Source organism: Culicoides brevitarsis, chromosome 1 (genome assembly GCF_036172545.1).
Source record: "Culicoides brevitarsis isolate CSIRO-B50_1 chromosome 1, AGI_CSIRO_Cbre_v1, whole genome shotgun sequence".
Taxonomy (NCBI): Eukaryota; Metazoa; Arthropoda; class Insecta; order Diptera; family Ceratopogonidae; genus Culicoides; species Culicoides brevitarsis.
The window spans coordinates 34,282,386-34,304,882 of record NC_087085.1 but is presented as its reverse complement, the minus strand read 5'-3'; the positions used below and the strand labels follow the sequence as shown (position 1 = coordinate 34,304,882).

At 31.0% G+C, this 22,497-nt stretch overlaps 2 protein-coding genes across 3 annotated transcripts; one reads left to right on the top strand and one right to left on the bottom strand.

Moving 5' to 3' along the window:
* Window positions 1-1,816: 1,816 nt before the first annotated feature.
* LOC134837724 (uncharacterized) lies at window positions 1,817-16,888 on the bottom strand. The gene is made up of 5 exons (XM_063853111.1): window positions 16,179-16,888; window positions 6,471-6,934; window positions 5,058-5,465; window positions 3,675-4,576; window positions 1,817-3,629 (listed from the first exon to the last, which is right to left on the bottom strand). The coding sequence occupies exons 1-5, from the start codon at window positions 16,264-16,266 to the stop codon at window positions 1,817-1,819; spliced, it is 3,675 nt and encodes a 1,224-aa protein (XP_063709181.1). The 5' UTR covers window positions 16,267-16,888.
* LOC134834466 (E3 ubiquitin-protein ligase TRAIP-like) lies at window positions 11,167-13,713 on the top strand. Of its 2 annotated transcripts, XR_010162170.1 has the most exons (6): window positions 11,167-11,411; window positions 11,463-11,612; window positions 11,667-11,771; window positions 11,827-11,964; window positions 12,027-13,159; window positions 13,247-13,713. XR_010162170.1 is itself a non-coding variant. In XM_063849168.1 (5 exons), the coding sequence occupies exons 1-5, from the start codon at window positions 11,296-11,298 to the stop codon at window positions 12,265-12,267; spliced, it is 750 nt and encodes a 249-aa protein (XP_063705238.1). In that variant the 5' UTR covers window positions 11,167-11,295; the 3' UTR covers window positions 12,268-13,186. The 2 variants fall into 2 exon arrangements, 1 of the variants encoding a protein (XP_063705238.1); XM_063849168.1 differs by lacking the exon at window positions 13,247-13,713 and having other exon boundaries at window positions 12,027-13,186.
* Window positions 16,889-22,497: the final 5,609 nt, after the last annotated feature.

Here is a 22,497-nt window from a genome sequence, read left to right as displayed (position 1 = left end):
AGAACAACCGAAATTTTTTGGGCTTTTTTGAGGCTTCTGTGAGGAAAATTCGATGGTTTTTAATGGATTCTTTAATTAAAAAATTATTTTAAATTTTTTCATGAGTTTTTTTTATTTATTATTTTATTTTCTTGTCATAATTTTATAATATTAAAGGTTTATTATCTGTTTTTTTTTCTTAGACGTTCACATTTTTTTTAGTTATTATCTGACAACGTGTTAAAAATTTAGTTTTATTATTTTTTGTTAATTTTACTTTTTTTTTATTTATGAACGAAGCATGTAGAAAAGCCGCAAAGAAACTTTAAAATATAACAATAACTCGATGTTTAGAGCGTTGTATGTGTTTTCGTATGTTTGTTGTTTCCTTGTTATATTTTTTTGTATGAAAAAGTTTAAAAATTAAACAAAAAATTGTTTTCTAGAGTGTAAGAGATGAAGGAAAATTGTAAGTAATAATTTATGAATATTGTATGTTTTATAGAATTGTAGGGAATGAATGATTGAATTTTATTTACACGCGTCATGGAAGCGAAATTTTTATGATTTTTTATTTACATTAATGATTTTTTTCTTATTTTGTGTTAATTTATTATTATTTTTTTGTACAGCGCGTTAAAATAATACTAATAATATTCTTTTGTGAGTAAAAGCAGAATAAGCGACACATTAACATTATTTAATTTTTTTCTTTCATATAAACAACTATTGATAATAATAATTATTTATTATTTTTTTTATTTAAAATCGTTGATTTTTCTTTAACTTTTTTTTCTATATGATAATATTGTATACTTTGTTGTTGTTGTAAAACTAAAACTAAAATATATATTTTTTTTGTAATACAATAAATGATTGTATATAATGTTATTATATCTTTTTTTAAGTAACTCAACAAATAATCATTTTTTGTGCTTCATGTTGCTCTAGTTTACATATTTTTTTGTGAATAATATTTTTTTTTTAATTTAATACTAAATAATATTGTGTTTAGTAATGATTTATATGTTTTTAGTAAGTAAGTATAGAATATCTATAGAAAGTTGATAGTCTTAAAGAAAATTGTTTCTAATGAGATTTTGTTAAGAATTAGATGAAAATGCATTTTTTTAGCTCTTTGAATTTCTATTGAAACCTAAAATTAATATATTTTTATGTTGTCAAATATTTCAGGTAATTTTTACTTTTTTTTATAAATTTATATATGTTGATTATTATAAAGGTACATAATAGACTTTATCATTTTTCTTTCAAATAATATTTTTTTTGTATAAAATATTCTACAATTTTTATTTAAACAAGTGAAATAATAATTTTCTGTCTATTTTAATATTCTATTTTTTTTAGTTAATAATTATTAATTAATATAATCCATTTATGTATGAATGTTACTTTCATCATTATTTTTTAATATTTTTTGATAATATTATTTTTTATTTACAAAAAATATTTTTTTAAAAATGTTTTTTTTTAAGAAAGCTCATAAATTTTTATTATTATTTGGATGTCTTACTATTTATTTTGTTTTCTTGGGTTTTGAAATTTTTTAATATTTGTCATTTTTGCGCAAGTTAAATGAAATTTTGTGTAAAATAGCAACTTAAAACACAAATTGTCGTTTTTTTTTCATTAAATGATTGTCCATAATAATTAAATGTGTAAAATTAATTTTTTTAATACTGAATTTGATTGCATGAGTTAAAAAAAAAGAAAAATCGCAACGACATGAACTTATATTTTTTTATAAGAGAAGGGTAAGAAGCACTTTTATATTTTTAGTTACATTTTTAGTATTTACAGTGTTGTTGAACGTTATTCAAATAGTCCAGACTTGAACTTTTTCGGCAACGACACACCACGATGCCCGTTCGTAGTACGAGGAAACGATATGCAGCGACGCCACATGATGATTGATGAGCGTATCGAGTTCGCCTTCGCGAAAAACGTGAAAATATCGATGATGAGTCGCGGATCCGCCGCCCACAGAAGGCGAATCGAGCGATGCCGTGCTCGTTGAATGTGCCCATGCGTCATTTCCATGCCGAGCACTTCGTTGCTGGTTTGATGAGTTGCTTTTGTTGCTGCTGCTGCTGCGATTTCGCGTGAATCTACTGACAATGTTGGATTTTATATTTTTATTACTACTACTGGGTTGTTGTTGTTGCTGCTGTGTCTGAGAGTTTGTCTTACGACTAGTTTGAAGAGACTCGGAGGAGTCGTCTTCTTCCTGTATTAGAGCCACATCAGGTCGATAATTGATCTCATTGAATTCTTCATTGTAGGTGTCGGGGTCCTCTTCCGGTATGAGATCGTGCTGATAAAATGCCCGATCTACGCTGTTGCCGTTGTTAATGCTACTAACGCTACTACTACTATTACTACACAAGTCGGCGAGCATGAGACGACGTTCCCGCAACTCCTTGCGCAATTGATTAAAATCCTTGGAATCCTCGCCGTTGACTTGCACGAAGAAGGGATCGTCTTCCGGGAGTTTTGTCGTTGTCGTTGTTTGTTTGTTGTCGAAACTGTGTCGATGCTTGTGACGATGATCCCGCATTATTGACGGATCGAGATTATTTTCCTCCAGTTCTTTCATGAGTTGTGCACTTAGTTTCTCCGCGAATTCAGCCAAATGTTTGCGACGCTCTTCCTCGTCCGTAATGTTGTCGCATCCGCCGTGATTTGGATCCAAATTTGGTTTTCGTTCGCGTATCACGTACTCGACAGCGTCTTGCAGCGTATCTTTCACCAAAGTTTGAGCTTGTGCGATTGCCGCTCCTTCATCCAAACTCGTTGTTGGTTGCTCCGTTTGAACATTTGGGGTCTTAACGGTGCTAATGACACTATCAACGGAATCCGGAGACGAAGGTTCGCTTGAATCGCTATCCAAGTCATCCGTTTCTGGATTGAATATTTCGAGAGATTTCAATTTTGGCACGATAGGTGCTGCGGAAACACGTCGAACAATGGGGAAACTCGCTTGTTTGTTCGATGCCTTGTTCGATTTGCTGCTTGGATGCTTCGGGATTGGCGGTAAGTCTTTTATTTGTTGCTTCGTGATTTTAGGTAGGGGTTTTGCGATCGCTGCCGTCACTGTTAAGCTGTTTGGCGAGAGTTGTGCCATCAGTACGGGCGGCGATTGTTGTTTTGTTCCCATTTTTGTGTTTGCGAGAAGCTGTGGCGATGCCGTGTTGTCGTCCGTTGTCGTTTGGGGCTTCTGGAATTGCGTGTCGAAGGTGAAGTGAATCGTTTCTTTCATGGTCAAGTTGCCGGATGACGGTTGTTTGCCGCATCCGCCCGAACGGGGAGGCGCCGGAGAGTGTGCTGGCGTTGGAGGACAGGGAAATACTAAAGGTGAAGTTGGCACTGACGGTATTTTACTACTATTAGGAGTTGTACACGAAAGAGTATAATCAAAGCTGCTCGAATTCATTTGTTGCAATTGTTCGGGCTTTGGAATATAAATCACAGATGCAAAACTGTCTTCACTCTCGATACTCGTGTCGGACTGCAGACTGCTATCTTTCGACGAATCGCTTCCACTTTCGCGCGAATGGCGTCGCGTTCGTTCTTCCTCCGGATTCACGGGTTGCAAAGTGCTCCCGATGGAATTCGTGCGCGACAACGGACTATGTTGCTTCGGCGAATGCGGTTTGCCCCCTTGTTGTTGCTGCGGATTATATACAAATTGATTGGGGTTCGGTATCTTGATATTTTGCATTATTTTGACGAAGCCATTTTTCGTTACGCGTTCCAGACTTCCCGTTGACGTCTTGAGTTTCGTTGTAAAGCCTTCCCGTATCACCTGCAAGCGTTTCGTGAACAGCGATCGACACAAAAATGTCTCATTCAACGACGTTTGTTTCTGAATTTTCTTCCGTATTCGATCTTTTTCCCGAATTCGCGATTCTGCGACACGTTCAAACTCCTCATTCAACGAACTTTGCTTCCTTAAGAGTTGAACGCGTGACGTGTCGCTTGTAGCTCCCGCAACGACAGGCGTAACAACTGTTCCATACGTTTCTTTGAAAATTTCGTGCGGATCTTTGCTTTTCTGCGAGGCTTCTTCGTCAATGGAACTAATGGTTTTCGCTACAATGACATTTCGTTCGGAATCATCGCCAACCAGAGACTTTGAATGCTTGTCTCCGAGATGGTATTCCGTGTCGTCCTGCAGCGATTGTTTCTGTTTCACGAGTTTGGGGCGTCGCAAGGACTCGATTGACGTGTTGTAACTGTTCGTTGGTGCGATGAGCGAAAGTGTTGAGCCCGTTTGGCATGACGAACATTGCGAATTGTCGGGCAGCAGTTCTTCGTGCCCAATTAAACTCGGGACACTCGAACGTGATCGCACAATTTGGCTCGGCGGAGGAGGATTCAGGATACTTGTGAGACTATTACTTTTGACACCGCCTCCCATTGTCGCGTCATTTGGAATGTCGTCGAAATCTTCGATGCGACGCAACTCGATCGGTAAGTCTTTTGCATCTTCGTAGTCGAAACTATTGTCGTGTTTTGCTTCTTTTGAGCCCCATGACTCGAGGAACCACGGACTCTTTTTGCCGCCAGCCAATTTCTGAAAAGAAATTTTAATTATTAAAATTTTTTGAAGTGATTTAAATTTATTTTTCGAATTTTTTGCCACTAATTTTTTTTTCAAAATATTCATAAATTTATTAAATTATTTTTTTTTATTTTCATCAATTTGTTTTTTTTTTGTATTTTAATTTTTATAGAATGAGATTTATTTTTTAATAATTTATTTCAAGTCAAAAATTAAAAAACACAAAAAATTGGTCAAAAATTTTTTTATACAATAAAACCTATGTTAAAAAATGAATTTTTATAGAAAAAAAAATTTTTCAAGATATTCTGAATAAAACTTTTTTAAATGAAATTTTGGATTTTCTTTAATTAATTCTTTTAATCTCTTTAAAAAATTTTTTTTTTCTTTTTCTTTAAATATTCAATAATTTTGACTTTTCAAATGAATAAAGAGACAAAAAGTTCAAATAAAAAATAAAAAAATGGTTTAAATATTTTTTTAATTTTCTCACCTGAATAGCTTTCCTCACAAAACTGTAACACGTATCGCTCGGCGACGAACTCGACAAACTACTCGTATCTCCATCGCCAACGGATTTTGTGCTTGTCGTTGAGTCTTCGGCGCACGGATGGTACGGCACGTTATCATCTTCATCATCCTCGTCGCCGCTCATGCCGCCATTTCTGCTGTTTGGGGTCCATGGCACCAACACGTCTTGCGACTCAAAACGCCGATTGCGTTGCTCCAAGGCCCAAACTGTGATAATCACTCGGCCACCAATTCGTAAAATGCGAGCCAATTCACGTATGGCACCCACTCTACGCTCTGTGGTAGCAAAATGATGAACGACAGCTAGAGACAAGACAGCATCGAACGACTCATCGCGAAACGGCAAATCCAAGTTATCACAAATTGCAACCTAGAATGAACACGCAAACGGAAAAATTGCATGAATTTACTTGCTGATCTAGATTTTAAAATGCAGGAAATTCTACTTTTATCTACTTTTGTGTTTGTGTATGTGCAAAAATAAAAAAAAAGTCGACGAATAATTTTAAATAACCGAGAAACATAATTCTTAAATATGAGAATTTGAGAGAATTGACTAAAAATTTCAATTTTTTTAAATTTTATATCTTAAAAAATTTATTTTTTGTGTGAATTCAAAAAAAGCAAAAGATTTTGAAATTTCTTTTTACTATGAGAATTCGAAAAATTCTTATTTTTGTTTTAAATTAATTTTATTTATTTTTTTTTTTTTGAGATGTAAAGTCTTAAAAATTGAAAATTTTTGAAACATTTGAACTTCGAAAATAATTTCAAACACAAAAGGGTTAAAATTCGTTTAAAAAAAGTTAAAATGAAAAGTTTTTTGGGCATTAATGTTCAAAAGTTGAGTCAAAATTTACAAAATTTTGTCTCCTTTCTAACCCTTTTGCATTTTAAATATTCTTTGAAGTTCCTTTATCTCAAAAATTCCTTCAAATTTAAAAAATTTTTAATTTTTTATCTCAATTTTTTTAAATTTTGGTACTGTTAATGGATAAAATAACAAAAAAAAATAAGTTTTAGCATTAAAAAAAAAAATTGAGATTTTCAGTCAAATCTTTCGAATTCTCACAGTTGAAAGAAATTTCATATAATTTTTTTTTTTTTGCATAAAAGAAAAACTTTTTCATGTTTTTTCTTGAACAACTTGCTCAGAAGGAGCGAACATGCAATTGCAATATGATAGAAAAAAAGAACGCAAAACGAAATAAATAAACTCTAGTAATTTATCATGTAATCTCGCTCGTTCTCGGTACAACGACACGACATATGCAGCAGCGAAAAAAAAAAAGTTTACTCTGTGTCATAATCATAAACATATCAAAAAAGCCCCATTTTGGGCCATTTGCCAACGACAAGAAACAAGATCACTTACTTCTCCGCCATTGCCGCGTGCCACTTTTGTCAGGCGATAACATCGATCCACGCCAATCGTATACAAAAGGGGATTTTGCACCGACAAATATCTGCCATCGCCGCTGCCGACGTCGCAAACAAAGGAGCCCGGCTCGAGTGCCGCTAGGAACTTGCTAACCGATGGATTGAGCGAAACGCGACTACACGAGCTATTCGAACTGCTGTTATTGCCACTTGATGTGTCCTCGGCGCCGCAATTTTCGTAGACATCATGCACATAGGCTTTCTCGATGGCTGTCGAACGACCCGCGGATTCCGTAAGAGTGGTTGTTTGGGGACGAGAACGTGTCTCTTTTGGTGCTTTTGGTTCGGATTGCGGCTCTTCCGTTGTGCTCTTCGGCGTGATCGTTGTCTTTGATGCTTGTTGATTGTTGTTGCTGCCTGATTTGCTGTTCCGACGATCCTTTTTCTTAGTTTCGTCATCTGAAAGAGGCACAAAAAAGAAAAGTTTGGATGAAAAATCAAAGAATTCCGTGGAATATCAATCATTAGAGCGCTCCCCGAAGACCGCACAAGCGAAAAATCAATCAAAAATCCCTTTTTTCGCACACACACAGCTACTTTCCTCTCGCAAATCCACAAGAGACTTTGTCGTTTTTAACTTGCGTCGCAATTTACAAGAAAATTTCCTTCATCACAGCAAATAATAACAACAAATTACGAGGAAAGGCAGCAAAAAATAAACGTCAAAGCTAAAAATAGCGGTCGGAACGACACACGAGTACGACGACGTCGTTTGTTGTTGTTATGTTATCCTTTTTCATTGAAATAAAATTGATTATGCGACGCGTCTTTCATTCATTCGGTTACGAGTTAACGGCGATGGATGCACGAGCACGATGCTTTTCAATTAGAAAGAGTAAAAATAATTGGTCCAATCGCTCTATCATGTTGGAAAAAAGCAAAAATTGCCCCAGGACTCGTTTTTCTCGTGCAATCGAATGAATTGAATTTCAAATAGCAAGTTGAATGGAAAAAAAAATGAAAAAAACACAAAAAGCACATTTTGATTATTGCTTTTCTTTTTATTATTACTCGTCGTCTTTTGTCTCTCGTTCGCTCTATGCGAGCTGTCTACGATTAGTAATGCCAAGTCAGGCGCACATCTCTGAATATCTATTAAAAAGTTTGAAAAGAAAACACACAAAGCTCGGAGGAACGAAGAAAAAGATATGAGAGCATGTCTTTTGTTTAGGTAGGTACACCAACTTCGTCTTCTTCGTTCGTCTTTATTATGTGCAAAATTCGAAAGAACGTGAAAAACTTACGGGTACGCGTGCTAAAAACAGCAAAACGAAAGGAAAGCAAGAAAAAAATCAAATAAATCTTAAAACGCCTACACATCCACACACATACTTTAATATGTGCCATTAGAAGGAACCGAGAGAGATGAAGAGAAATCAATGCGCACATAGGATGACGATAAATAACTTGCGAAATTCCAATATTATATTTTTTTGTGTATTTGGCTGCATATCCGGTAAAAGTTTTGTTAGTAAATAAATTTAAATTTTTTTTTTCGCTTTACCCAAACAACATCCTTCTCATACATAATTAGTTCTTTTTTTTTCGTCGTAAAGCACTAAAAGGCAATTCAATGTCATTTACACGCAAAAAGGGATCGGAGGAAAATTCTAGAAGCTTAAAATGTAATGGAAGTAAAGTACATGAAGCACGTTTGAGGACCGGATTTAGCGGAAAGTGGTTTTAAATGCTACAAAAATCAAGAAAATGAAGAAATTTTGATTTTATTATGGATTTTTTTGGTAAGTACTTTAAGGTGAAGGACCCTTATGAAGAAATTTTTTGAAAAAATTCTTGATTTAATGAGATAAATCTTAGAATTTAGCAAAAAAAAGGAAGTTTTAACAAATTTTCTCGAAGATTTGAACTCAAAAATGAGTTTTTTAGTTGATTTTTAAGGAAAAATTGTTGAAAAAGTATAAATTTTGGTACTTTTTGTACTGAAAATTTATAATAAATGACAAAATTATATGAAAATTCTGAAAAATTATCAAAATTTAATAAAACTTTAATTTTTTTAGCAAATTTCTTACGCCATTGGTTGCGAAATATGGAATTTCACAATACGTCAAGTGAGAAAAATGCGAAAAAATCTCATTTAAAAAAGAGTCATCTCAACCTAAGCAGAAAAATAGAAAAGGATATTATGACGTCACAGATAAATATACATTCACTCACGCTGACATGACACAAATGACTGGTTATCTCCTTTTTCTCGCATATTTTACAGTGCGGTGATTCCTTTGTGCTCCTCGTATGAATGAAATGTATTTTTCGAAATGCGATGCCAAGTAAATTTCGTACCCAGAGGGTGGAGAAAATTTTATAAATCAGTTTGAATTGATGCATAAATATATAATAGTGAACGTGTTGGCAGCAACCTTTCTCTCGCGCGCGCTTTTGTTGTTGTTGTTGCTGGATATAATAGAATATTATTATTCGTCTTCTGGCTAAATAGGAGGAAGTACACGAAAAAAACGAGTGTGAAAGAGCATGAATGAGCCGTTTATGCGGACATATCTATGAATATTTCCGAGAAAATATGGATAAGAATAGAATTGCGGTGTCATTGATGGCAAAATAATCAATGAAAGTTAACGCGGCGCAAAAAGATGGAAGGGAAATGATGTCTTAGCGGAAGAGTTTTCTTGGATTTTGGGTTAATTTGAGGATTTTAAGTTATTTTAAGCTCATTTTGGATATCAGGTAAGGATTGACAATGAAATTTTTCATTAAAAAAATTAAAGGTACTTTGAAACTATGACTTGAAAAATTAATTTTTTGCTAAAAAAGCATATTTTGAGGAAATTTAGATTTATATTACATCAATTTTTATAAATTTAAGAGGAAATTATAAAATTATGACTTGAATTACATACAAAAATTATGATATTTGAATTTTTTTTTCTAAAAAAATAAATAAAAATTAAAATTTTAGCTCATTTCGGCAAAAAAATCTTTTTAGATCTTTATTTAAAACTTATTTTTTTTAGAAAATATATTTTTTTATAAATTTTTTATATTTTTCTTATTAGATCAAGAGTTGAAATATAATTTTCAATCAAAAATTAAAAAAAAATTCAAATAAAAATTTATTTTTGGTTCTTTTTTAGCTCCTTTGACAAAAATAAATTTATCAAAACAAGAAATATTGAACAAAAAAAAATATTTTTTCTTAAAGCAATTTTAATTTTTTTTACATTTTTCTAATCAAAATATAATTTTAGCGAAAAAACTGATGGAAATTCGTTGTGAATATGAAAAAATTTCCCAAAACATGAAGAGAAAAACAAAAAAAACCTTGTAATTCCGGTGACCTTTTCCTCACACACACATTACATGACTGAGCGGAAAAAGTAACGAAAAAAAATCACACTTGACGCCATCCATGCAACTTGATCAAATTAATGAGTTGCGTCCTTGAGATGTATTCGCAATTAGCCTCAAACAAACACACACGGATCGTTTTTAAAGGAAAAATCGTACATGAGAGTCATGTCAAGGACTCGTGCTCGCTCACTGGAAGAGAAATCGAGGTGACAGGACGCAACAAAAAATAAACTCTTGAAACGGAAATGGATAACGCGTGTCGAGTATTTCAACAAAGTACGTTTTTTTTTCATTTAATTGATAGTAAAAATAATTATTTTTTTCTTTTTTCATCTTTAATAGTTGCTCATTGAAGCTTGGCAAGGAAAGAAGACGACGCAAAAAAAAAACCAGATCCAACTTTTGATGGCGTCGTGTATCATCTGCTTCACAATTTATTCCTCCGATGATATAATAATTTTATTAAATTGCCAACATTGCTTCCATAAAAGATGTATTGAGAATTGGATAAAGTATGGAAGCATTTGCCAGCAAAGATCAATTAATATTAAATTATTTCTCCGTCTTTCATTGTCTTTGCAGTGTTCGTGCCGAGTGCCCGCAGTGCCGCAAGAAAATCCATGGCAAGGCGACGAAAATTTTTCTGAATTTCACGGGGCAAGCGGATCTCGAAGCCGATAAAAAGCCAAATTTGATACTTTGTCGCACCATTAAGGCGTATTCCAACAAAATAAAGGAACAAGAAATGCTATTGACCGATAAAAGGTTGCTGCGTAACTTTTTTATTTGCCTTTAAAAATTAATCTTTATTTATTTTAGGCTTGAGATTATGAAACTTCATCGATTGTTGCAGGAAAACGGTGAACGAATGCACATGACGCAACGTAATTTGAACAAAGCTCACGAAGAAATTCGCTTGCTGTGTCACAAAATGGACGAAATCGAGCTCGAACGTGTGACATATTTGATAAATTTTCACGAATTTCGCAGCAAATACGATCAAATCATTCAAAATTTGTTGGAAAAAGTCATGGAAATCCGTCGTTGCTTGCACGAACCGTCACTCACTTCCGCTAAAATCGAATCTCTGAAGAAAATTGGTGAGCTCATCTTCATGCTGCGACTCGTTCAAGGCAAAATAGACGATCGCAAGTCCGTGCAAACGGAAGAATTGTCATCAACTAATTGAAAAAACGACACATTTCTAATCTTTCTCAATAAATTTTTACTAAAACTCTCACAAGAATGATTGACACATGCCACAAACACATCCATAATAATGCCGAATGCGATAACGAGCACACTGATAACCGAGTTATGGACAGAGAAATACTCTTTTTTTAACGGCAAATTATATTTACCTGTCAGAGTGACGATTACTGACGTACAAAATCGTGAATAATTAATAAATTTTAAATAATGTTGCGAGAATGAACGTTTCTGCCGCTTGTATCATCTGTCTCGTGCCTTATTCGGAAGACCTGGAAATCGTTTCGCTCAGTTGTCATCATTGTTTTCACAGGAATTGCATCAAGGAATGGCTCAAGTGAGTAAATTTACTGTTCCGTTGACAGTTTTTAATGTTTTTTTCTTTCAGAATTCGGAGTGAATGTCCGCAATGTCGAAAATTAGTGAAACCTAAACATCTGAATCGAGTAATACTGAGCTTTGAAAGTGGCGAAAAATTCATTTTTGATGAAAATTCACACAAAATTGATGACCTTGAACAACAATTATTGAGCAAAGAGTAAGATTTCATATCAAAAGTTGAAAGAAAATTCATTGAAATCGCAATTTTTAGTAAAATTTTGACCGAAACCGACACGGAAGTGCAACGAATGCGTCAAAAATTGAAAAAACAGGAAAAAATTGAGGCAGATCTCCGTCGACAAATTAAAGTGAAAGAGTGAGTCATCATATTTTGATTAATTTGTTATCTAAATTATTTTAAAAATCTTTAGTGCAGTTATAAATCAGTCACTTTTCGATGTGAGAGACATTGAAAAGATGCTTTTGGACTTGGAAAGCGCTTCATTGACACAGTCAAAGGAAAAAGAGGAAGAAATTAAGGAACTTACGTTGAGATTAAAACTTCAAGAGTAAGTTTTTTATCGTTTTCTTTAATTTTTCGTGAAAAAATATTTAAAAAATTCAATTTTAGTCAACTATTGCAAGATTTTCAAAGCAAATCTGAAGGAAAATCATCAGAAAATGAAGAAATTCGTGTTTTAGAGCGAAAATTAAAAGAAACAACGAAAGAATTGCAAAGTCTTCAGTCAAAATTTGATCAAATAATGTCAATTGTGGATAAGTTTAAGCTGGAAAAGGCCTGTGACAGCTTATCAAAGGTTCAAATTTCATCAAATGAGGTCATTGATCTTACAATTGATGATTTGTTATGATTCAATTCAACAATTAAAGGAATGTGATGGATAAAAAAGTTCAATTCCTATAATAAAATTTCACGAGGACTTGATTTTTTGTAAAAATTTAACATAATTTAACCAAAAACGAACGTAAATATTAAGATTTTGTCTTAAAAAGGCTTTCAAGTCAATTTTTTATGTAACAGAGCAAAAAATTTAGTTAAATATCCAAATATTCTTCAATATTTTCAAAAAAAAATAAAAATTTGTTAATTTAGGCAACAAAATTTACTTTAAAACTTTGAAAATTTAAAAAAATTATCAAAAACTGATAAATTTCACACCAAAAAAGCCTCTGTACAAAAATTTTCCGTTCCCACAAGTCGCGTCTCGCAAGAAATCCACACGAAAATCGATAGTACAGTAATTGCTTGCAGCAAAGAAAATATCCTGTTGTGCTAATAACGTGCCTCGCATCAATAAAATAATCAAAACAAAACATTAATTACACGAAAAACTACAAATACTGCGAACACTTAACACTTCCTCGAACACGGACTCGACTCGATGATGATGATGATGTTGCTGGTCAATAAAGAACGAACGGAACACGTGCCAGCTATTTTTATGCCACAATCCTATATTTGGACTTTTGTTTCGTTTCTTTTCTACTCCTTTTATGTTACCTCATAAAAACATAAACATCGGCAGCCAATGGGAAAAGTTTCACTCCTTTACTTTGCTCCGATCATCGGCATAATGAGATGGAATGCGGTCAGAAATTATAATAATTTTGGTATTTTTCCGTGTATTTTGTGGCTTCAAGGTGACGAGGACGACGGGAGAAGGGGAAATAAAATGAACCGGCAACTGACCTATGCTGAGAACTCATTTGATTACATTTTGCGTCGAAAAATGGACAAAAAAGGTAATAAGTCATAGAATAGTACAACAAACAATAAAAAAAATTTTTTTTTTCCATTTATCCCTAATTTATAATTCATGATTCATTCAGTTTAACGTGCAATGACGTCATTATTTTTACAACAACCTCATCATCGTCGACGTAGAAGACTAAGGAACTTTTGGTGTATCGTGCCGCAAAGCAATCCGCTTTTAATCTAATTATGTACGAAAAACAACCACAACACGGACGACTCGAAATAACTGATTAACATATCAATTATTAGCATTTATGGAACGAAGAACGAAGCGAATCTCTAATATGTATGATTAACGGTTTGATTGCCTCCTTTCGAAATGCGTGCGTGTCGTCACTTTTATAACGTAATAAAGTGCGCCATTAACTCTTTGCGTCACTTTCCTTCAATCAAAACGAGTGAATGACGAGTACACGACGACGACGGCAGGATATTATTGATTTAATTTCTGAAACATGTTGTTCCACTAATTGACTTAGATGAGTTAAATTTATTTATTTTTTATGCAAATTTCAGTAATGTTTACAGTGTAATGTAAAGTTTTCCAGTATTTACGAGGATTTAATTGGATAAACTATTGCGAGTTAGTTACGTCACGATAGATAAACTTCATTGTCGGCTGAATGGGGAAAAGAAAAAAGTTTTGATGAAATTAAATTTTGAGTTTTGACATGACATCGTTTAATCTGAATTTAAATGGAATTGTTATCGATCGACGGATTTGTGTTTAATTTTTTTTTTTTTGAGGATTTTGGCACAAGTTTCATCAGATGTGGCGAAAAAACATTGAGTGATTTAATGAACAGAACCACTGATAGTTGGTTAAGGTAAAAAAAATATGTAACCTTGATAAAAAAATTAAAGTTTAAGTGATGAAAAATCGAATTATTTTATAAAAAATTTTCAATGGTTTATGAAAAAAAAAAATTATTGAAGGTCGTTTAAACACAACATTTGGGGAAAATTTGTGGTCTGTCTTTATTTTACATAAAAGTGAAATTTAAATCCATTTAATTTTTTTAATAAAATCACTCAAATTCTGCTTTTCACAATTTTTTCTGGTACATCAGAATAAAGAGTTAAAGTAATTTTTAGAAGTAGTTAATGGAAAATTAAGATTTTTTTTCAAATATATCATGTAAGATTTATTGCACAAGTAAAATTTATTTATAAAATTTCGTTAGTTGCATATTTTTTTTAAACGATTTAATACAAAAGTCATTCAGAAGCAGAATTTCACACTTTTTTCGAAAATTAGAATTTTTTTTGATATATAAAGGAAGCGATCCATGACAAAATAATAATGAGGGTCTTAATGAACTCGAATTTCGAATAAAATTCTTTCTTTTAAATAAATTGTTAAAGAAATATTTTGAAAGTTAATTTTTTTCGATGAATTTTTAATGAATTTTCATGCCCAAAAATTTAAAATTCGATTTTATACTAAAAATTCACTTTTTGCAATTCTATTAATGAGCGCAATATTTTCTGAACTTAAAATGATTATTTTTCATTATTAATGACTTATGTTCTTAATATTTCTTTTTAACTAAAATTAACATTAATTATATTTTTTTAAAGCAAATTCAATACATCGACTAACAAATTTCTAATTTTTTAATAAAATATTTTCAAAAAATCTTTTAAATAATTAAAATTTAATTGATTTTATTAAAATTCAATAAATATAGGGCTTTTTATTTATTTACAAGCCTTCAAAAATTGAATTTTTAAAACTTAAAATTTTTTGAAAGCGAACTTTTAAATATTTTTTTGTTCATTGAATGAATAAAAATTCAAAAATTAAAAAAAAAACACATAAAATTGGATAAAAACAAAAAAAATCCAATAATTTTCCATCGAAGAGTTAATAAATCGTAAGGAAAGCCTTACAAAGGCTCATGTATCAACTGACGCGCTGCTAAATTAAATTTTGATAACAATCCAGACGGCACATTACGCGACTGTAATTTACGATCGTCAATCGTGTCGAACGCCTGGTACTTTACCCCCCTGTAAAACTTTCCTGTTCGGTGTGTGTGTTTCGATGCGTGCATGATATCAATTTATCATTAAATACACACATATGCTTTTGCCATATTTTGTCTATATATTCATTATTTCATTTTTTTTTTGTTCGTCGATTCGCCTCTTTCTCCTCTAGCACTCGCTACAACTCCGCCAACAACAACAACAACAACGTGTGTGATTGCATCAGTATGTCAATTTCCCAGTTTTTCATCATAAATCTTCCCTACCATGTGTACCGTTATAACGTTTAGTAGGTAAGTGGTACGAAATAGTGATGCTATAAATATATTTTCATCATGTTTGCGTGCCTTCTATATGATGCCGGCCAAAAAAGTATTTCGAAAAAAAAAAAAAATACAAAAAAAAACGGAGTAGCAAATGCTTTAACAGACAGCAGCTGCTTACCAAAAAACTCACGAGCATCGATGGAGCTACGGGGAAAATGCCGCATAAAACAGCGCGTGTTCTTGTGTGTGTGTGCGTAAAAAGGGATAAATTTTCGGGAGAAGAAAAAACTTTAAAATAGGTTAATCCAGATTTGAGCCTTTTGCCTTAATTTTTTGTCGCCATGTGGGATGGTCAGTAATTTTTTTTTATCGTTACAGGATGATGATGACGACAGCAACGAAACAAGGAAAAAAAAACGAAAACAGGAAAAAAGCAGTGAAAAAAGTATTTATAAGCCCACACTCGAAAATTATTTTAAACATCGCCCGTACCTACATGAGAGTGCCTATACCAAGGTTTATATTGGTAGCTAGGGATAGAAAATTCTCTTACACGAGCCATGTAGAGCTAAACAAACGTTGTGTATGGAAACACAAGTCCGCAGCAATTCGATCAATAATTTCCCCTCTACACAAAAATATACACAATGAGGATTTTCTTCTTCGTTTTTTTTTTTTGGCTTGCTACTATTTTACTTTTTTTAATTTATTTTTATTTTTTTTTTTAGATGACTGCAATTGCACTTACCTTCGGGATGATGATTATTATCGAGAGGTCGTCGCGGTGTCGAAATCCAATTCGCCGAAACGAACGGCGTTAACGTTCCTGATAACATTCAACAAAAGTAATTTTTGTTGGTTATTACTGTGTCACTTGTGCTGCTGCTTTTTCGTATTTTTGCCCGTTTTTTGGCATAATTTTCATATTTTTGTTGCTTTGTGTGTGTGTTGCAGTAAATATTTACATGAACGAAAAATTTCTTGATTGAATCTTGATTATTATTTATTATGTACACCTATAATATATGTTTAAGAAGGTCGTGAATCGATCGTGTCTACGATTTTCTTGGATTGATTTCGTTACTTTATGTTATTTTTTTGATACAATTTCTGCACTGATTTCGTTTCTTCTGTGGTTTTGATCAAAAAAGTGAACACTTTGCGTTGAATATTTATTAGAGAGTTGAAAAATATACTTATTTTTTACAGAAAATATCACAATTATTCCGTTGTTAATGTGTAATAACTGAGTATTATATAGATATTTATTTTTTTTTGTTGGTTCGCGTATCACTTTTTATGCCGAATTTTTCGATTTTATTACAATTTCAACATATTTTTGCCTTTTTCTTTCTTTTTTTTCAGTGCTTTTACTTTCCTGCTGCTTCTTCAGTCGCAGTCATTGTTTCAATTGATACGTTTTACTCAATGAATGAAATTTTCAGTTCTAACACACGACGCGAGAAGCTTTTACTCGACGTACACACAGGCGAAAAAATCAAGAGAGAGCGAAGGCTCGTGTATGACGATGACGATTATTTAGTGACCGAGTTTTTGTACGTACGCGATACGCTTTACACCAGATGGTTTCCAGCACAAGCGCAAAGGAGTGGAAAATGAAAGGAGATGTGATTGGCGAGAGAGAACGAGAGAGGAAATGTGGATTTTCTCGTGAAAAGTGACGTTTCACGCGGAAATTCGAACGATGGATGATGAATACGAGGGAAATCCAAATGGAATTTTTATGGAGGCGGTTGGTAATTTATCATGGAAATTTTTTAATTTCAACATTTTTTGACTAAAAATTAACTTTTAACATAAAATTTATCAAAATTTCATGAAAAAATAGTAAAGTCACTTTAATATTATTACTCGCAGGTGACCGGAAATGAACCACAAACCATAAAAAAGATAATGTTCCCATGAGGAAGAAGCAAAGGACAAAAGTTCATCAAAGCTAACCCTTTTTAACTTCCGTTATGCGTGCGATTCGGTCTCGTTAATCGTTTTTTTTTTATAAATAGTTGCTGCCCGCATGTTGACCGGCATGTTTTCAAAGGATTGTCTCTAACAGGCATTATGAAATTATGTGATAAAAATAGATGCGGTATACAATTTTCGTACAATATCGTGATATCAGTCAGGTGTGCAACGATAAAGGCAATTTTTTTTCGCTTTGAAAACTATTTTTTAATATATTCGCAGGAAAACGAAGTTCTATGTCTATATAATATCCGTATGTTAATCGACTGTGTGAAGAGTTTATGTTTCGTATCGTTTGAAAAAGTTGCGAGATTTTAAATTTTCTAATTTTGTGTTATTTTAGTAATTTTTTGAAGTAAAAAATAAAATAAAATAATTAAATTTATAAAAAAAAAATAAAAAATATTTAAGTACTACTAAAAAAATTAAAATAAAATATATTTTTAAAGAAAATGTATAAAATCTTCGATAATAATATAGTTTAAATTTTTTTTAATTTTTAAACTTTTTAATATTAAATTTTAATAAATTATTTATCAGACATTTTTTTTTATTTTTAATTTTAATATCAAATTATGAATATTCACATTTAATGTATTAAGTTTTAATTATTTTAAAATTAAAAATTTAAAAAAAAAATTAAATATTTTGTAAATTTTAAAAATTAATTTTTAAAAGCAAAATTAATTTATTTGTTTAATAATTTAATTAATTATTTTACTACTTAAATTTATTCATATTAAAATTTTAAACATTATTGAAAAAAAATTTTTTTTAATTTTTTTAACACATTTTAAAATTTTGAATTAAAAAAATATCAATTAATGTCAAGAAAAATTTTTTTTCACTAAAATGATTTATTTTTCTTTCTTAATTTTTTCGTCAAAATATAAGGAATGTGAAAAAAATTAAAAACTGAAATTTTGATATATTATAGGTTAAAATAAAAATATTTACATATTTTGTCTTTTCTCAAATTTCAATTTGAAATTATCACTTTTTATACCTCGCATAAAATTTATCTCACAGTAAAACGTAAACTCCTTCCAATAAACGAATGTTATGTTATGTTAAATTCCTTTAATATCGATTTTCTTTGATTATTCCTTTTTTTCTGATTATTTCTCGTTCTATTTTTTTATTTGTTCACAGATCGACTACACAGGAGGCGTTCAGCAACACGCTTCAGTAACGCAGATAATTTGAACCCTTTTAACGTCTCAAAAGACACACAAACGCACGTGCTCCCTTATTACCTGTTTATCCACTCTCCGTTAATTCCAAACAACTTTAAAAGGGGGAATGGGGTGCAATTTGCATGAAATTGATCTAAAAGACGATTAAGGAAAATACTTTAAAATGGACGTAACATGATATCATCCTTGTAACATGAAACTTCTTCTCTACCTGTTGTTGTTGTTTTTCCTTGCATTTCTCTGCAGTCAACAATAAATGGCAAAATTGAATTGAAATTGCATTGAATTGAAGAAAATGTTTTGTTTGCTTCCCTTTTCCATTGATTTCTCCCAACTTTTGTTCCTATTCGATTCCTATTCGTTCCATTCAATGCGGAATTCAGGAAGTAAAGGAAATATCAATCTAATAATGATTGTCCTGTTATATGGTTTAATGACCTCATTCCAGGTTACCTTTTGCATAATGTATTGTCTGAAATTGGAAAAAAAAATTATCGAGGGAAGTCTATTTTTTGCCATCATGCAATATTTAACAAAACGTTTAAACTACGGAATGTGGGAAATCGTTCAAATTCAATAAAAACATAAATTTTTTATGAAAAAATTACATTCATAACTGGCAAGAAGTTGAAAACTTACGGTAAATGAATAGAATTCATGTGGAACACAATTTCCGATGCATTTTTTTTTTCACTACATGGATGAAGCGGAATATTTCTATAAAAAATTAAACGAACAATAAAAAAGGGACACAAACATGTTTTGTTTATCACGTGGTCAATCAACGATGCATGACATCGATTGTCGTCGTGTTCTCTGTGCCATACCTAAAACTAAATAAATTTAGTAAGTAATGATGATTTTGATTATTTTTTTGTTTTAATTCGTATTTTTTACCATTTTTTTCGTGTTAGGAAGTGAATTTATTCCAGCAGAGCGATTCCGGAGCATCTAAATTGAGCATCATGATCATCATCATTAACGCCGCTGTCTCGTATTCGTAGTCGTCGCCGCAATTTTGCCACCCTGCTACGTCATTTTCGTTTTTGCTGCACAAGCACACACCTCTTGTCTGTCTAAAGAGCCGAAAACTCACACATTATTATGATAGTTGGGCCACCATCGCCGCATAGACTGCACATCAACGCTAAAAAAGGCACATTTTCGAGTATATCGTACTTGAGTTACGACTTTCACGTTGTGCCGTGCGTGTTTTACCGTATTTTTGTTTGAAACGATTCAAATGTAGTTTAGTTGTAATTTGATCGCTCGGCATTACACATCGCGTTGTCTTTACTCCTCGTCTTTTAGTCTTCTCGCTCGCTATTTATCGATAATTTAGACGTAGATTAGCCTTGTAGAGAAAGGTTCCTGCAATAAAAAATATTTTTTTAATTTTTTTATTTAAAAAAAAATAATTTAAATTAAAATCTTCGTAAACATCAACGGGCGAGGTAAATAATTGTGCGTGCCAGAAAAGGCATCGAAGCATAACGATCAGTCAAATATTTTGAAAAAAAAGTATAATAAGTGAATATAATGATGGTTAGCGTTATAAAGTAGTTACAACTGAATTTACAGATAAAAACAAAAAAAAACAACTGTAAAAAGTAATGAAAATGTATTTAATTTAAGCACCAATGAATATTATAAAATGTTTTTTTTTTTGAGATTGTTGAACAATTTTCATGGTTTGCAAGTAAAAGGGGTAACGAGAAATAAAAAATTGATTATTGAAACCTTTTTATTGCATTTCTCAAGATTTACGAAGAAAAGAAAAAAATAAACAAAGAAAAGCAATATTTACGAGTGTCAAGGGAGTTTCTCGTGGAAATTTGTCACCTTCTTGCAAATAATTAAAATTTATCATCACTCACAGTCAATAAATTACAATTACTGTTCAGTTAGCCTTAATAAATTTTCAAATATTTTGAGTGTGCGAACATTATGGATGATGATAATGAGTGTTGTGGGTTCGGTTATCAGTAGTGCGGAATAAAATTAACCTCGATTTGAATATTAATTTTAATTAGTATCGCACGCAATTTGATTAAAGTAATAAAATTCTGTCGTAAAATTATTTTAACAATTTTTAAATGGATAAAAAAAATATTTTTCAAGTATTTGGTTAAAAAAATCTCAGAAAAAAGTGGGAAAAATTTATTTTTTAATTATGATTTGAAAAATTTAAATAGATAAAAAAAAATATTTTTTTTTATTTTAAAATATTTTAAATAAAAAATCTATGAGAAAATTTAATTTTTTTTTAATTTTAATTTTTTAAAATTTTTTATTTTTTTAATTTTATTTTTTTTATAATTAATAATTTTTAATTTATATTAAAATAAATTTATTTGAGTTTATAATTTTTTTTATTAAATTTTTTTAAAATTAAATTTAAACTAAAATTAATTAAAAAATTAAATTAATTATCTTTTTATTCATTTACCTTCAATTTTATGAAATATTAATTTTTCTTAAATTTTTATTTTATTTTAAATTTTATGACCTTTTTTGACATTTTTAGTTTAAAAAATTTAAATAAATCAATTTTTGATCGTTAGATTGATTTGTGACTTTGATAGTGATCGATGTTGATATTGGCAACCTTGCTTGTTTGTCGTTCAAGAATATCTTTATTTATTATATTTTTTTGTAAAAAAAAAATTTTGGATAATATTTGTATATTTTATTGCAACATTTTAATCTTTAAATAAATACATATTTAAAACAATTTTTATTAAAAGTATCCAAAATTTTCATAGAAATTTAAAATTTTAGTTTTTTTTTCTAAACAATTTTTATAAAAAAAAATCAATAAACTTTAAAAAAGTTCATAAAATGACCCAACTTTAAAATGTCACCCTCAAACTACAAAATTTAATTCCAAAAATTCTATATCAAAACCACGAAAAATTAAATATTGAACAACGCAATGGAGCGGCATCGTCACATTTGCTTATAAAAATATTCGATAGTTTATAGTTTCATGCATGTGAACACGCCGAAACGCAACGACACTCGCACGTTTCATTTTAATATTGTTATTATTATTCATATATATATATTTTCCTTGCCGCATGTCTACCAGAAAAAAACACACACACATTATTAGTCATCAATTGAATGCCGGGAAGAGAAGTTGAGCACGAGTGTGAATTTATTATAAAATGTGCGCGCTTACATGAATCATTTATTATTAATAAATTTTTCCTACTTTAAAATCATCATGAAAAATCATAACATAATAGTGTAGTAATAATAATAATCATAAAAGAGTAAAGGAAGAGTGAAATTGACAAAAACATGCAACTCTCGATTAAAATCACTCGCTGAAAAAAAAATGTGTGAGAAAAATTTATTATTTCCTAAAAAACATGAGATATGCAAGCAAAAAGTGTTAAAAAACAAACTTTAAAAAAAAATATTTTTTTTTCATTAAAAAAAAAATTAATTTAAATTTGTTTCAATGAAAAGTAAGACACAAAAAAGTCTTTTGTTGTTTTTTTTTTCTATGAAAATTATTTTGTATGTTAGTGAGTGAGTGTTACAATTTCTTTCTGCCGCTACCTTGTATTTATTTAAACAAAACACACCAACAACGAAATATTAATCAATAATTTTTTTGTGTTGGCTTAAGTTGTCCAACCTAACAACCGCCGATTTTGTGTATTCTTATAAATAAATACAACTGTCGCTCTGTGTCTCTCTACGAATTATAAATATAGAGAGAAATTAACACAAAACAAACAAAAATACACATTTTATTGTATTTTTTCTTCTCTATATTTACAAAATATTATTTTTATTATTTAACACCGTTTAATAAAAGTGAATGAAAGTAAACTTACACAAAAAATAAGAAAAAACGTTATTTCTACTCGCTTT